This window comes from Prinia subflava, chromosome 5, assembly GCF_021018805.1.
Source record: "Prinia subflava isolate CZ2003 ecotype Zambia chromosome 5, Cam_Psub_1.2, whole genome shotgun sequence".
Classification (NCBI taxonomy): Eukaryota; Metazoa; Chordata; class Aves; order Passeriformes; family Cisticolidae; genus Prinia; species Prinia subflava.
The window spans coordinates 2347795-2361458 of NC_086251.1; the positions used below are offsets into that span (position 1 = coordinate 2347795).

General features: G+C 44.3%; 1 protein-coding gene across 1 annotated transcript in view; it reads left to right on the forward strand.

Moving 5' to 3' along the window:
• NAV2 (neuron navigator 2) overlaps positions 1-13664 on the forward strand; it is a 205607-nt gene that overhangs the window by 153330 nt on the left and 38613 nt on the right. Inside the window, exons 13-15 of the mRNA XM_063397550.1 lie at positions 4504-4795; positions 5711-6413; positions 9616-10083. Coding sequence (XP_063253620.1) covers positions 4504-4795; positions 5711-6413; positions 9616-10083 — 1463 coding nt within the window. The remainder of the gene's footprint in view (positions 1-4503; positions 4796-5710; positions 6414-9615; positions 10084-13664) is intronic.

Below are 13664 nucleotides of genomic sequence, written 5' to 3' on the forward strand. Positions count from 1 at the left end.
CTCTTCTGATCTTCCCCAGTCCTTCTCATCAGCGGGTCCTAAATCTGGTTTTGACATCAGTCCTGGTGCAGACGTGTGGTTACTGTGAAGTGCTGCTCTGTCTCCGGAGCTGTGGTGCAGGCACAGGGCAGTCTTTGTTCCCTTGCCATGCCATGCATATTTGAGCCTGCACAAAGGGTTTCCAGGTAGCCTCTGGTTGCCTATCAGCGACTCCACAGGCACTTGGAACTGCTGATGCAAGCCCCAGGAGGAGTTAGGATCTATCAAGCATGTTTGTCAGTGCCTGACAGAGAGTAAGATGGGCAACTACGAGTATTTTTTGACAATTGTTACTGTCTTAACATTCTAATTCTGTTCAGGGGGGGAAAAGGAAGATTTGGGGAGACGTGACTGAACGTTAACCTAAAGGAAAAAAAATAGAAACTCGTATGACTTCTATCTTCTGATGGATCAGATTCTTGGAAACACCTCTGAGAGATCAAAATCTGTGTTGACAAACTCCTCTTCCTCCTCCACAACTATTACAGTATCCAAGGGGGTGCAGACAGACACCAGAAGAAAAGCAGCTGGAGCTTGTTGAGGCAGTGGAGTGTAGTTATTGGCAGAGGAAGCTGGGAGCCAAGAATGCACAAGTTGGGTTTGCAGTTTTTTGGTGTGATGTGTGTGTCTGACCCGCTTCTCTCCTCAGTTTTCATGAACGACAATCTTTATTCCAGGTCATCTGCAAATTATTGCCTGTAAAATAGTTCATTTTCAGTGGAACAAACTGCCTGAATCTTGTCAGCCAAGGGAGTGAAAAGAGCATGGAGTGCTGAAAAATGCACAGCTAGCAGGGTTAATTTTTTGCTGCCACTTGTAGAGCTCAGAGCTCACGATGCAGTGGATGCTGCAGAGACACCTTTTCTCTTTCCTGAAGGCCTCTGTGATGGCCATGCCCAGGTTTGCTTCCCCAGGGTGGTGAACCACAGAGGACCAGCCCACATTTGCAGAGGCATGTGGACTTTTCCTCTCAGAGTGTCCTTGCTTTGGTTCTCCCAAACAGCAGGAGCTTTTGAGCTGCTGTGATTCTGTCACATCTCTCTTGAGAGGGTACAGAAGTTGGATTTCAGATAATTAAGGAGGGAGCTCGAAGCTAATACATGTGCAGCTGGGAGTCCAGGCAAATAATGCAGCAACATCAAAGGGAGAGAGCCTGAACATGTCAGTGTCTGCTGATAAAATCAGTAACTCAGGCAGAATCATCTCTGCAGAGAAAGGCGTAGTTGCAGTAGGAAAAAACCTCTGTTGAGAAGCTGATTTTTGGAGCTGATGAGTACCCCATACTCCAGAAGTTGTAGTTTTTCATTCTTGGAGAAACAGGACTTAAATATGATATTAACTCCATTTTGAGAGACATTTATATCTGTAGCCCCTTTTTATAGCAATGCAGTGAAGATGTTTGCAAGTTGTTTTGAGCAAGCTCATCAACCAGAATTTGCCTTACCATATTCCCATGTCCTGCTGTGATTATGCCAAGTACCAAACCATTAAATAAGAGTTATGGCACCTTAGTATTTTTCCTTTGTATTGCACCAAATTAGGTTAAGTTACCTTTATCACAGTATTAGGTATAGTTTGCCTTTAAAGTCACATCCTATTGATACTTTAAGGAGAAACTCAGACCTGGTGGGCATAAAATAACTTATTTAAATGAAATAAGATGGGAGCAAGAGACCAAGTAATAAATTCAATCACGTGATGGTAAAAAGATCAGAAGATGGAAGGTCCCTTTAAATAAAAAACTGCAGCATCCCTAAGACCACATCTCAGCAGAGATGGGTTTGGTCTGTTCACAGCTTCAGATTTACAGAACTTTATGAGTGAGAGGAGAAATCCTGGCGGGTTGCTCCCAGCTCAGGCGTTGCCCTCAGCTCTTGCCATGACCTCCAGCCAGGAGTATTTCCACTTTCACCCTTGCGGGCGGGCACAGTCTCAGCTGCAATCCCCAGCCCGGGTTTCACTGTGTTTTGGTTTTGACTCCTCAGTCATGTTTCTGTGCTGTTCCCAGTGTTTACCATTAAACAGAAACACCCCTGGCCAGAGGGCTGCCAAGGTGGAGGTGCAGCATTTCAAAGGCTGCAGGAAAACTTTGGCCGTGGGTGTAGGAGCGGAATGAAATGGAGGAGAGCAAAGGTAGAGGACTTCCTGCAGTGCTGTTTTCTCTGTGGAGACTCTACTAATCTTACAGATGAGGGGAAATAGAAGGTACAGGAATATTTCCTAGCCAACCAAAACTAGAATAAGGCCTTTGCTAACAAGCAGATGTATTTTTTGTTCTTGAACACTTACAGTGTGTACACACAGTTCCAGACAAGGAGCTTGGAACAAGATACTGAAGTGACCACGTGAGGAAGGGATGGTGGCTTTGAGGTGGCTTTGTTGGTTGGTTATTTGGTGCTTTTTTGCCTGTGCTCTTCTCCAAGATCTGTGAACATCAAGGAGGTGTTTACACAAAACAGTGATTTTGGGGAGGCACAGGGCACAGGAAAAGTCTCACTGTGAATTTATCACACACCTGCTGATGGTCAGAAATGGAAAGGTGACCCACCAGCCCCAAACCTGGCAGGCATAGGAAGAGAAGGGAGTTAGAAAGCAGAGATCCACTCAAGCCAACACTGGCTTGCTCTTTGAATGGAGAGGCAGGGCAACAACATCTGCATAGCACGAGGGAAGTACAAGAATATAATATTATCTAAATCCATAATTCAGTTAGTCTAATGACTCAATATGTAGGTAAATAACCCAAACCCTGTTTCCTGACTGAAGAAAGACCACTGTGATCAGTGGTGTCAGCTTTCACACACTGATCACTTAACTGGTTTTTCAGGCTTTAAAAAAAAAAGTAATTACAGTAAAAAGCAGGGGAAATTCAACCACAGTTCCCCTAAATTCTTTAATTTAGTGTGATCTGTTAGGAAAAGAAAAGTCATAAACTTAAAACATTCTTTAGGAACTTAAAAGTAAAAGCTGAAAAGCATGGTAAATAATCTTACAGCTTCTCCTCTGCTATATTTTTTCTGATTATCCAAAGGGAATAAAGTCTGAGAGCTTTATAATGCTTTGGGATATTTAAAATCATTTCCTTTTGAATGAATTATTCCTTTTACCTACCACACAGTTCTGAGCATGTTCATCTTGTGCTGAGGCTGCAGGGCAGAGGTGGCACTCCACACCTCACCAAAACCCATCAGCCCTGCTTGAGATCTGCTCAGTCAGGTGTTGAATTGTCAGCCTCTTCCGTGGTGCTCTGGTGGCTGGAGAACACTTTAGGAATTCTTTTGATCCTGATCAGAGTCAAATGTGTGGATATTTGTCATTTGGGCCTGATCACAAAGTGGTTGGTTGTGGTGTTACCTCATTTGCCAAATTTAATTCACAGCATTTGACAGGAGTAGAATTCTGAAAGAGTGATAATTAGAAGCGGAAAATATTAATGTGTGGGGGAATATATGAAATATTCACACATATATAGAGTAATAGATTTAATTTAGGCTTTTCTGAGATTTCGGCAAAGGTTTGCTAGAGAGACTGTTTTTCTATTTGACATTGAGCTTAGCAAAATTCTTCTTAAGAGACTGGTAGCAGAATCACTCTGTGCAAAGAGTATGGGAAAAACAGTCTGCAAGAGAAACTGAGGGTAATTTATGTATTGAAGTCACTCTGGAGTATTGTTAGAAAGTTTTTTTTCAGTTCTTGGGTGTCCTTCTTCTGTGTCAGGTTAGAATTAACAGCATCCCACATATTGGAATCTGTTCCAAAATCTGCCTTCTCATGCTCTGGAGATCAGATTGCCAGACAAGAGATAAGAAAGCAGCAGGAACAAAGGAAGGCTGGCTGCACAGGTTTGAAATGCTGTTTTGCCATTGCAGTAAAAGGGTTTGTCAGAAATTTGAGATGCAGGACTATAAATGTCATGGGGCTGAATATGTCCTTTATAAATTAAGTAGGGTTTTTTCCCCTTTATCTGTTCTGAGGAGCATGGCTGTTGTGGGTTTTTTTGTGTTTTTCTCAACTGTGAATATGGAGAATTAACAAATTCACATCAGATAATTAATGTATCAACACTAATCATCTTAGGAGGTTGAAATAACACCTTTTTAAACTATCATATACTTATACAAAAAAACCACAGAAAAAAATACAAGAGAAAAACATTAAAGTCAAATGCACAGGTCACAAGTAAAGTCAAAGTAACTTGAATTTATTTTTTGGTGCAGAAAATATCTGAGCTTGCTGGCAGAACAATAAAAATGTCCTTGCATTATTATTTTTCTGACATTAAAAAAACATGTCGTTGCTGGGGTTAATTTCTTGCTGTGATTATTTCCTCATCGAAGGCGTGTCACGTTTGGTGGTGCGCAGAGATGAGCACTGAGCTGACTCCTCAGGTCGATGGCTCTTATGAAGCTCCTTAAGGGAAAGCCTTGCCCTGAAAGTTCTCTTGCCATGCCTTATGTGCCCTAGACCGATGCAGAGAAGCACTCCCAGGTGGAGCGGAATTCCCTGTGGTCCAGCGATGAGGTGAAGAAATCGGACGGGGGCTCGGATAGCGGCGTGAGGATGGAGCCGGGCTCCAAGTGGAGGCGGAACCCGTCGGACGTGTCGGACGAGTCGGACAAGAGCACCTCTGGCAGGAAGAACGCCGTCATCTCCCAGACGGGCTCCTGGCGACGGGGCATGTCGGCTCAGGTTGGCATCACCACGCCCAGGCCCAAACCTTCCACCGCCCCCGGCACGCTCAAGACACCTGGAACAGGTGAGGGAAGGCGTGAGGTGCAAACAAGCCGGAAAGCGTGTTTGGTGTGAGAAGCACTTTAGGTGCTCTGCAGAGGCAGAACCTGAACTTCAGGTGATCCTGTCTGTGTTTTTAACCTAAGCAGCATCTTGTTTGTCCACGTTTCTATTTCTGTCTGAAAACGTGTATTTCAGATCAGTGCACCCTGCCAGTTGTTTTCACGAAAGCTCTGGTCTTAAGCCAAGCTGTTTATTTGGCAAGGTATTGCTGTGTGAAGAATAAATAATGTAATTTTAGTTTCTGAAGTCACTGTTAACCAAGAACATACAATATATATGGTTGAGGAGATTTTTTTCCCTCCTTACTAAGCAAGCATGTTTGTTTATTCAAAACCTGATTTCTGGCTTTTCTTTTAAGCGTATGAATGATGTTAGCACTTGCAGATGTGTGAATGAAAATTGATTGCATTTGCATAATCAAGCAATCTAATTTAATACCTCTCTTTTTATTATTTGGTCTTGTACACAATTGTAAATGAAAAAGTTGAATTTGGATACTGCCTTGAACAATACAAATGCTTTAACGATGCCTTTGAGGGAGATTATACTATCAGCCTAACACTACTAGTGCTTAATGATAGAAATGATCAATCTGTGGTAGCTGCAGAGGGAAACTTTTTTTTCTTATCTGTCACTATTATGTAAGGCTGTTCTGCTTTTCATATTCTCGAGGGCAAAGGCACCACGTATTTTCTTTGGCGAGTCTGCATGTGTAACTCACTTAGAGTGGCATGTAAGCTCAGTGCAGACTAGAGCATAACTCTGAACCGCGCTCCAGTGGCTAACACGCTTTTGCTTTTCATGCTGCTTTGAGTTTCATCATTTGCTTGATGTTTTCGAGTCATTAAATATTAGAATTCTTTTTCTATTTTTGTAGGGAAAACTGATGACGCCAAGGTATCAGAAAAGGGTAGACTATCTCCTAAAGCTGGACATGTTAAACGTTCCCCATCAGATGCAGGACGCAGCAGTGGTGATGAATCCAAAAAGCTTCCCACAAGTAACTCTAGGACAGCTGCTGCTAATGCTAATGCATTTGGATTTAAGAAACAGAGCGGGTCAGCCGTAGGCATGACCATAATCACTGCCAGTGGGGCAACTCTCACCAGTAGATCGGCTACCTTGGGGAAGATCCCCAAGTCATCTGGACTCATGGGGAGGAGCACTGGTCGGAAGACTAGTGTGGATGGCTCCCAGAACCAGGATGATGGCTACCTAGCACTTAGTGCACGAACTAATCTCCAGTACCGTAGCTTACCCCGGCCCAGTAAATCCAGTAGCAGAAGTGGAGCTGGGAATAGATCTAGCACGAGTAGCATAGACTCCAACATAAGCAGCAAGTCAGCTGGGTTGCCTGTCCCTAAAATCAGAGAGCCTGCCAAGGTAATCCTTGGGAGCTCCCTGCCAGGATTAGTCAATCAGACTGATAAGGAAAAAGGGATTTCGTCCGACAACGAAAGCGTGGCTTCATGTAATTCTGTTAAAGTGAACCCTGCGTCACAGCCTGCTGCTAGCGGAGCTCAGAGTACCCACCAGCAAGGAGTCAAGTACCCCGATGTGGCCTCTCCCACTCTGCGCAGGTAGGCAACAAATTCCTCCGTGGTGCAGGGGTGTCAGTGGGAGCTGGACGAGCAGGGCTCTGCCTGCCAGGCCTGGCGGGCTCTGGGCAGCACTTACCTTTCAGTGTCCTGCTTCAAGGTCTTTGTATTGACATTTAATTTCACCTGAACAGTGTTGTGGATGCTTAGGGGATCACGCGGCAGCAGCAGAAGTCGTAATGTTTAGGGGGTAAAAAACCAAACCTGTCTGGCAGAAAGTTTGGCAATTAAGAGTCTCCGTGTTTCAGAAATCATACCTGAAGGCTTTTATCCATGCAGATATCACAGGAATAAGAATTTTCCTGCCTGAGGGTTACTGTAGAGGTCTTGCACAGATGTGTACGTAACAAACCTGGAATACTCCAGTCGTGGATCAAACTGTGAACCAGCAGCTGGAGGGTTGTCTCAGATTTTCATGGTGGCATTGACCTGCCATGATTAGATTCACCCAAAGCAAACTTAAAAGTTGTGTCCATTAGCCCAGTGTCTCGCAAGACTCAACATTTTAGCCTGTGTAGAAGAGCCCTAAATAAAGTTACTGTCTAAGCTGGGTTAAATTTTCTTATTTTAATAATATTTTTTGGACAAAAATCCTGTCTGTCTTCTATTTCTCCAGGAGTACCCCACAGGCTAACATTAACAAATAGTTGGTGAGGAGCTAATTTGTTGATGCACTGCATATCAAAGCCTTGATATTGGTGAAAAGTTCTGTTAATATTATTTTTCCACTGAATTCGAGTAGCTTGTCTGTTTCGAGTTGCAGTGTTTTGCATTTCATTTTGTCGTGACGCCCATGATACCCATACACGGTTATGCTCCATCATCCTGCTTCCAGTGATGTGAGAAAGCCACATTCCATCTGAAGCACCAGTGCAAGCATAATGGCTGTGGTGGCAGCTTAGGCTGATGCTGTAAACTGCTTTGAGATGGGTGGTTTTATTTGAGGAGTCTGTGTGAGGGTAATTGAAGATAGTTTGGTTTGTACCTGGTTAACAATAGATGAGCCATGTGCTTTGGAACATGTGATTTTCCTCAATGGCTGCTTAAAAACTCCAGTAGGCCTTTGACTTCTGTGGGATACACGATGAGAAATGCAGATTTTGAGCGTTTCCAGTGATTTCTGTGTGCCTCACACACGTTGGTAGGAATGTGATTGGGAGTTTTACTAAAAATCTACATTGCTGGCTGTGTAATTGAAATGCTACATTAGAAATACATGCAGCTTCAAAGAGCAGGCACTGAGGCTCAGTTTAACTATTCCCTCATTTGATTTACAGTTTCACACTTGAATTTTCACCAGCCAGTCAAAGTTGTCATGTGTTGAAATGCGTCAGAATGGAATTGGGCCTTGTCTGTTTAATACTGATTTCTAGGTTGACAGTAAAGAAGATTTTGAGCTTAATTTTCATAGCCAGTTGAGTTGCAGGCATTGTTTTTTGCACACTTCCTCTTGGCCCTGTAATTTTTGTTTTGGTGCTACACAGTGAATTAGAATCCATACCTTTGTAATGATACAGACTGATCTCTTAAGTTTGGGAATACATGTAACTTCCATTTCGCCATAAACAGGGAATAGCTTAAAAACAGCTTGTAAGACTGTCCCGTGGGTGTTTGGGGTTTTTTAAGCTCTGGGATCCTTTCTTTAAGAGTGGTTTCCCCGTGCAGCTGAGGTTGTATGCTCTGCCACAGGAATACCTTGGGAATTCCCTAAGCTGGTGTAGCTGTTGAAGGCCATGGAATCATGGACTGGTTTGGGTTGGAAGGGACCTTGAAGATCATCTCATTCTGACTCCTCTGCCATGGGCAGACACCTTCCACTATCCCAGCTTGTTCAAAGCCCCACCCAGCCTGGCCTTGGACACTTCCCAGGGATGGGGGCAGCCACAGCTTCCCTGGGAAACCTGTGCCAGGGCCTCCCCACTCTCACAGCGAAGAATTCCTTCCTTTCTGCCCTCTCAGTTGGAGGTGTTGCCCAAGTGCCTTGTGGCAAGCAGGCAGCAGCAGCCGCCCAGCTCAGGTGTGCTGCAGGCACTGGAGCTGCAGGAAGCACCTGTGCAGTGTGGACACTGCTGCTGGGCAGCCTGGGCTTGCTGCAGGGGTGCTGCAGTGCCCAGCTCCAACACAGGCCGTGTTTCTGGGAAGTGACGGACAAAGTGACATGTGTAGAGCAGCCTGGGCATACTCCAAAGCAGAGAAAGTTCTGCCTGGTGCACGCCCACCCCTGAGTCTTTAGGAGCACTTGTATGGAAGTGCTGTAGTCCTCTGCTCTCAGAGGTTTCACCCACAGTGAATGATAAAAAAGCAAATCTGTACAGGTTCATGTGAGGAAACGTGAAGTTCCAAGGGCACTTACAGGAGCCAAGTGGCAGAAACAAAAGCAGTGTTTTGGGATGGATGTTTGAAGCTGGAGTGGAAGGTAGACTTCCTTCCTAACTTTGAAGATTGGTTTTGGAATGATTGATGGTTTAGTCCGAAGCCTGTTTGCTGCTAAGGCACTTGGGAGAAGTTTCCCATTGACTGTTCATGGGGGACCTGGGGTCTTTGCCTCCTTGGCAGCAAAGCAGTGCTGCACTCAGCCTCCTCCATCCCCTCCCTCCCCGAGCTCTGCAACTCCCTTAGCTTTTTACTAGCCAGTTCCAGGTGCCAAAAAGCAGGTAACATCCCATTCTCCATTTAAAAATACCATTTCCAGCCAGCTTGGCTGATGGAATGAAACAAGCCTGCATTTGGTACGAGTACATCGCTGCAACCCAGCAGCAGCTGCCTCTGTGCAGAGCATTTGGTGATTTGCACAGAATTTACCTGGTCAGTGAGCTTTCAGTCTCTAGTGCTCCATAATCAGGCTCTTTCTCTGGTGTCCTTTTTCCCTTGAGGAACAGAAGATTAATATGATTGTATCTTAGTTCTGTGGAGCTGCATTTTGGCTTTGTGAAAGTATTGGTTGATGATTCAAGGATGAGCCACCTGAGATAGATTTGGAGCTGTTGTAGTTGCCTCTGGGCTTTATTGCAAAGGACAGTGAACACAAGGGGATTATAAATGTGTAGTTGCATATGTGCAATCTAGGATCATGTACTCAGTGCTGGTTTCTGAAGCTAAGATGATATATATGGTGTAGATAGAAATAACCCTTGTGTTTACTCTTCCATTTTATGTATTTTTCATGCTGTCTTCTTTTTCACAGACTTTTTGGTGGCAAGCCTAGCAAACAAGTCCCCATCACAACAGCTGAAAACATGAAGAACTCGGTGGTCATCTCCAACCCTCACGCCACCATGACCCAGCAGGGTAACCTGGACTCCCCGTCTGGCAGCGGCGTGCTGAGCAGCGGGGGCAGCAGCCCCCTCTATGGTAAAAACACAGATCTCAACCAGTCCCCGCTGGCTTCCAGCCCCAGTTCTGCACACTCGGCTCCTTCCAACAGCCTGACGTGGGGCACCAACGCCAGCAGCTCCTCTGCAGTGAGCAAGGACGGCCTCGGGTACCAGTCTGTCAGCAGCCTGCACACCAGCTGCGAGTCCATCGACATCTCCCTGAGCAGCGGAGGAGGGCTGAGCCATAACTCCTCCAGTGGCTTGATTCCAGCCTCCAAGGATGATTCCCTGACTCCCTTCGTCCGCACCAGCAGTGTGAAGACGACGCTGTCTGAAAGGTGAGTGGGTCTTGCTCTTGTTTCCAGGTTTGTATCTCAGGTGGGAATGAAGCCCTGGCAGCAGTAGCCAACACTGCAGATACAGATCAAGCAGTGCCTCCTGCCTTATAATGCAGGTACCTCTGGGACTAGGCCCTCAGATGAGTTATTCCAGGAGAGGAGCCCACTTCAGAGCGGGAGGATGGGTTCAGATGAGGTTTTGAATTTGCTGTCACAGCCAATGTGACAACTCTTTTTTGCTACCAGATGGTAGCTACTACTTGAATTTTAGTTAGGTTATCTTTCCAAAGATCTGCTGTTAATTGAGCTGATAGTGATATTTTTAAAAAACTCTCCAGTTGAGATTTGAAAAGTCAGCCATTTCCTGTTAAATTGTTTGATCACAGAATTTGACGACTTTCAAACTGGAGGTGATGCTGAAAAGACAAGTCCCCATCTCCACAGTCACTTGATCCCTTCTCATCCTCTCCCTGCTGCCTTTTCCCATCTCCAGTTGCTTCCTGCAGGATTTCAGTGCAAGCATTCATGTGAGTGCTTCCTGAATCCTACTGGAAGCTGCATCCAAGTGAAAAACAATCAGCTGAATTGTGTTTCAGGCTGCTCAGTTCCCCAGCTCTGTATGGGGTGAGATTCACTGGCACTTGTGTGGATACAGGGTGGGACCTGGGAGGAGGGAACAGGGCTTTTCCAGCCTCAGAGCTGGATTGGTGGCACCCTGAGCTGACCCTGGGGTGAACTCAGCAGTGGTGTCTGAGGCACCCCTTGGAGATGGCATCAGAACTCTTCCCATCACTCGAGATCAGTCCTGATGTGCAGGGATGAGCTCAGGTCACGAGATTTTTGTAGCTGTGTCTCAGTGGAGAAAATTGCACCTGAATGTAATTTTCTGACAGTTTGGGGCTCTGTTTGTGTTTTATTATAACTCCTTTTTGTTCTCTCATCTTTTCATTCTAATACTCCTTCTCTTGTTTTCTGTCTCGTTGGACTGCTCTTTCCAGCCCTCTCTCTTCCCCTGCTGCTAGCCCCAAATTCTGCCGAAATACTTTGCCCAGGAGACAGGACAGGTAATGCTGTCTCAGGACAGGACGAGGCCGTAGGTTTTGTTGCCCATCTCAGTGAAGCAAATTGTTTTGTGCCAGGCTGTGCTCAGTGGAGTGCCCTGCTGTGTTCATCATCCAGCTGTGAACTGACCCAAAGACATGCCAGTGAGAGTCCCTGCAAACACCAGCTGCCCACCCAGATCACTCTGGAGAGGGGCAAACAGCACAGTTGGCATGTTTTTTTGGTGTTGCTCTTGATTCTGGGAATGTCCTTTGGTTTGGGGGGGTATTTTAACCCCCCCCCTCGTGTCTTTGCCAAAGGCACTTTGAAAATCATGCCCTTTTTTTTTTTTTTTCCCCCTACAAATCTAAACTCTCACTAGCATTTCAGCATTCCTCTGGCATGCTGCTTTTCCCACTGCCTTTCTGGCCTGTCCTTTTTGTCGTGAAGTCCCTGTGTCATTCAGTGTTGTCAGTCTCTTACTGCAGCTTGGCTCATGAGTGTTTTCCAAGTGCTTAGGTACATTCATCCTTGTACAAATGAATGCCAAAGTTAAGAAAAGATGACACAAATCTAAAGATTCTAGCTGACTTTTGCTCTCTGATGTAATTTTAATCAGTCACATACTGTAACTTAGCTATAAGGGTTGTCATTTAATTAATTTACTTAAGCGTGGGGATATTTTTAAAAAAAAACCAAATTAACAGGCTCTGCTCATCAGTTGTAAAAACATAAACTGAAATCATTGAGTTTTGGTTGACTGATGGGTCCATTTTACTTCGCTAAGGGAACTGAGGCTAAGATTTGGGAATTTAAACAGTCTGGGCTCAAGACCTCTGTACAGTAATTAGTTGCATTCCCTAAATGGTGTCTGCTGAAAGAAATGATGGGAAGCTGGTTTGGACTTGAAGATTCCCATCAGGTTTTACCAATAGCCTGCTGAAAAGCGTCTTTTTGAACACCCATTTGATGTTTAAAGAGCCATTTTTGTTCATTGTGGGTAGGAGACACAGGGAAATGAGGTTGTGGACAGATGTGGATCATTGGCATGGTACCAGCTGCATGTTTGTGCAAACCCCACCTGGGTGAGGAGGTCTGTGCATGTTTCTGTAGGGAGGCCCCAGCACCTTTTTCTGTGAAAAGGTGATGCCGATGTTTGTGCGTCCTTCGTCCTGATCTTACTCCTTCCCTTTTGTTCTTCTCTGAAGTTCTTTTCTTTTAACTTTTCTGCAGCGACCCACATCTTGATAGGAACACTTTGCCTAAGAAGGGACTCAGGTATTGGTGTCTCCACGTGGTTTAACATCTTTTGTGGTGCCTTTGGAGTTTGCTTTGTGTTTCTGTTGTGGCTGGTGGTGATGGTTGCAGTTTGCAAGAGGTGGCAACAATACTCCCTCTTTCTTTTTTCCTTCCTGCCTTCATTCTTTCTTGCTTGCTTTCTTTCTTGCTTTCTTCCTTTCTTGCTTTCTTTCAATCCTCAAAGAAGGCCATTGACAGCTGTGCTTTTTTCATCCAGTGGCCTCTCTGCTTGGAGCAAGAAATGTGTTTTTTGCTGGCTTAATTGCTGAAAAGCATCTTGAACCATCCCTGGGCTTGATTTAAAAATAATAATGTTGCTGTTTCTGTGGCTGTTACATGGAATGACCTGTGATTGTTTTAACCCTGGGAACCTTGGTGTTGTTATATAAATAGAAAGGATTTACAAGATCATGCCAAACCTTTCAGGATGAAATTGGACATATCAATAATAAAAAAAATTGCATCAGAATACCAAAATCTGTAGGGCTCTACTCCTGTAGAAAATAACAACAACAAAAAAATCACCAAATAAACTTTCACCAGTTGTCTTCTCACATATTTTGTACATCTGTAAGGTAGTGATTTTTATATCATCCTGGTTTTTTCTATGTTAATCCAATGCTTTACGTGTTAGAGAATATACAGTTTAGGAAATGGCAGCTTCTGAATTGCTTAATGCAGCTTCTGGGATCACTGCCTTGCAACTGCAGCTGTGATTTTTTTTCTGTGCTGTGCATCTTGTTCTTCACAGCAGCCTTGTCCCCTGAAGCTGAGTACTAAAAGCCTTCCTTAAAATGGCAACTTGTTTTAATCTTTCTGTGGTCCTCAAGTATGTCTCTAGTAAATACTCTCTTCTAAGGCCAAAACATTTGAGTGCTGAAGAGGTAGGTATTAATGCTGAAAACAAAAATAAATCTCTAATGTGTTAAAGTAACATGACTTTTTAAAGCCCTTTTTTAAATAAACTGATTTAAACGCAAACTTTAAGAGATGCAGATTGTCAGGGACTGCTGCTGAAGTGTTGAGGCATAAGCAGAAGAAGGAATGTATTTTTTGAAAGCAGTTTGACTTTTTAACTTATTGCAGTGTTCTGATTGATTTAAAATAGTCTTAATAAGTGCTGTCTTACTGTAGGGCATTTACTTGAAGGGAGTCAAATTAATTAAATAGATAGTATCAGCAAATAATAGGCTCTGAGTTTTTGGAAGGAGAGCTAATAACTCATAAATATTTGTCCAAAG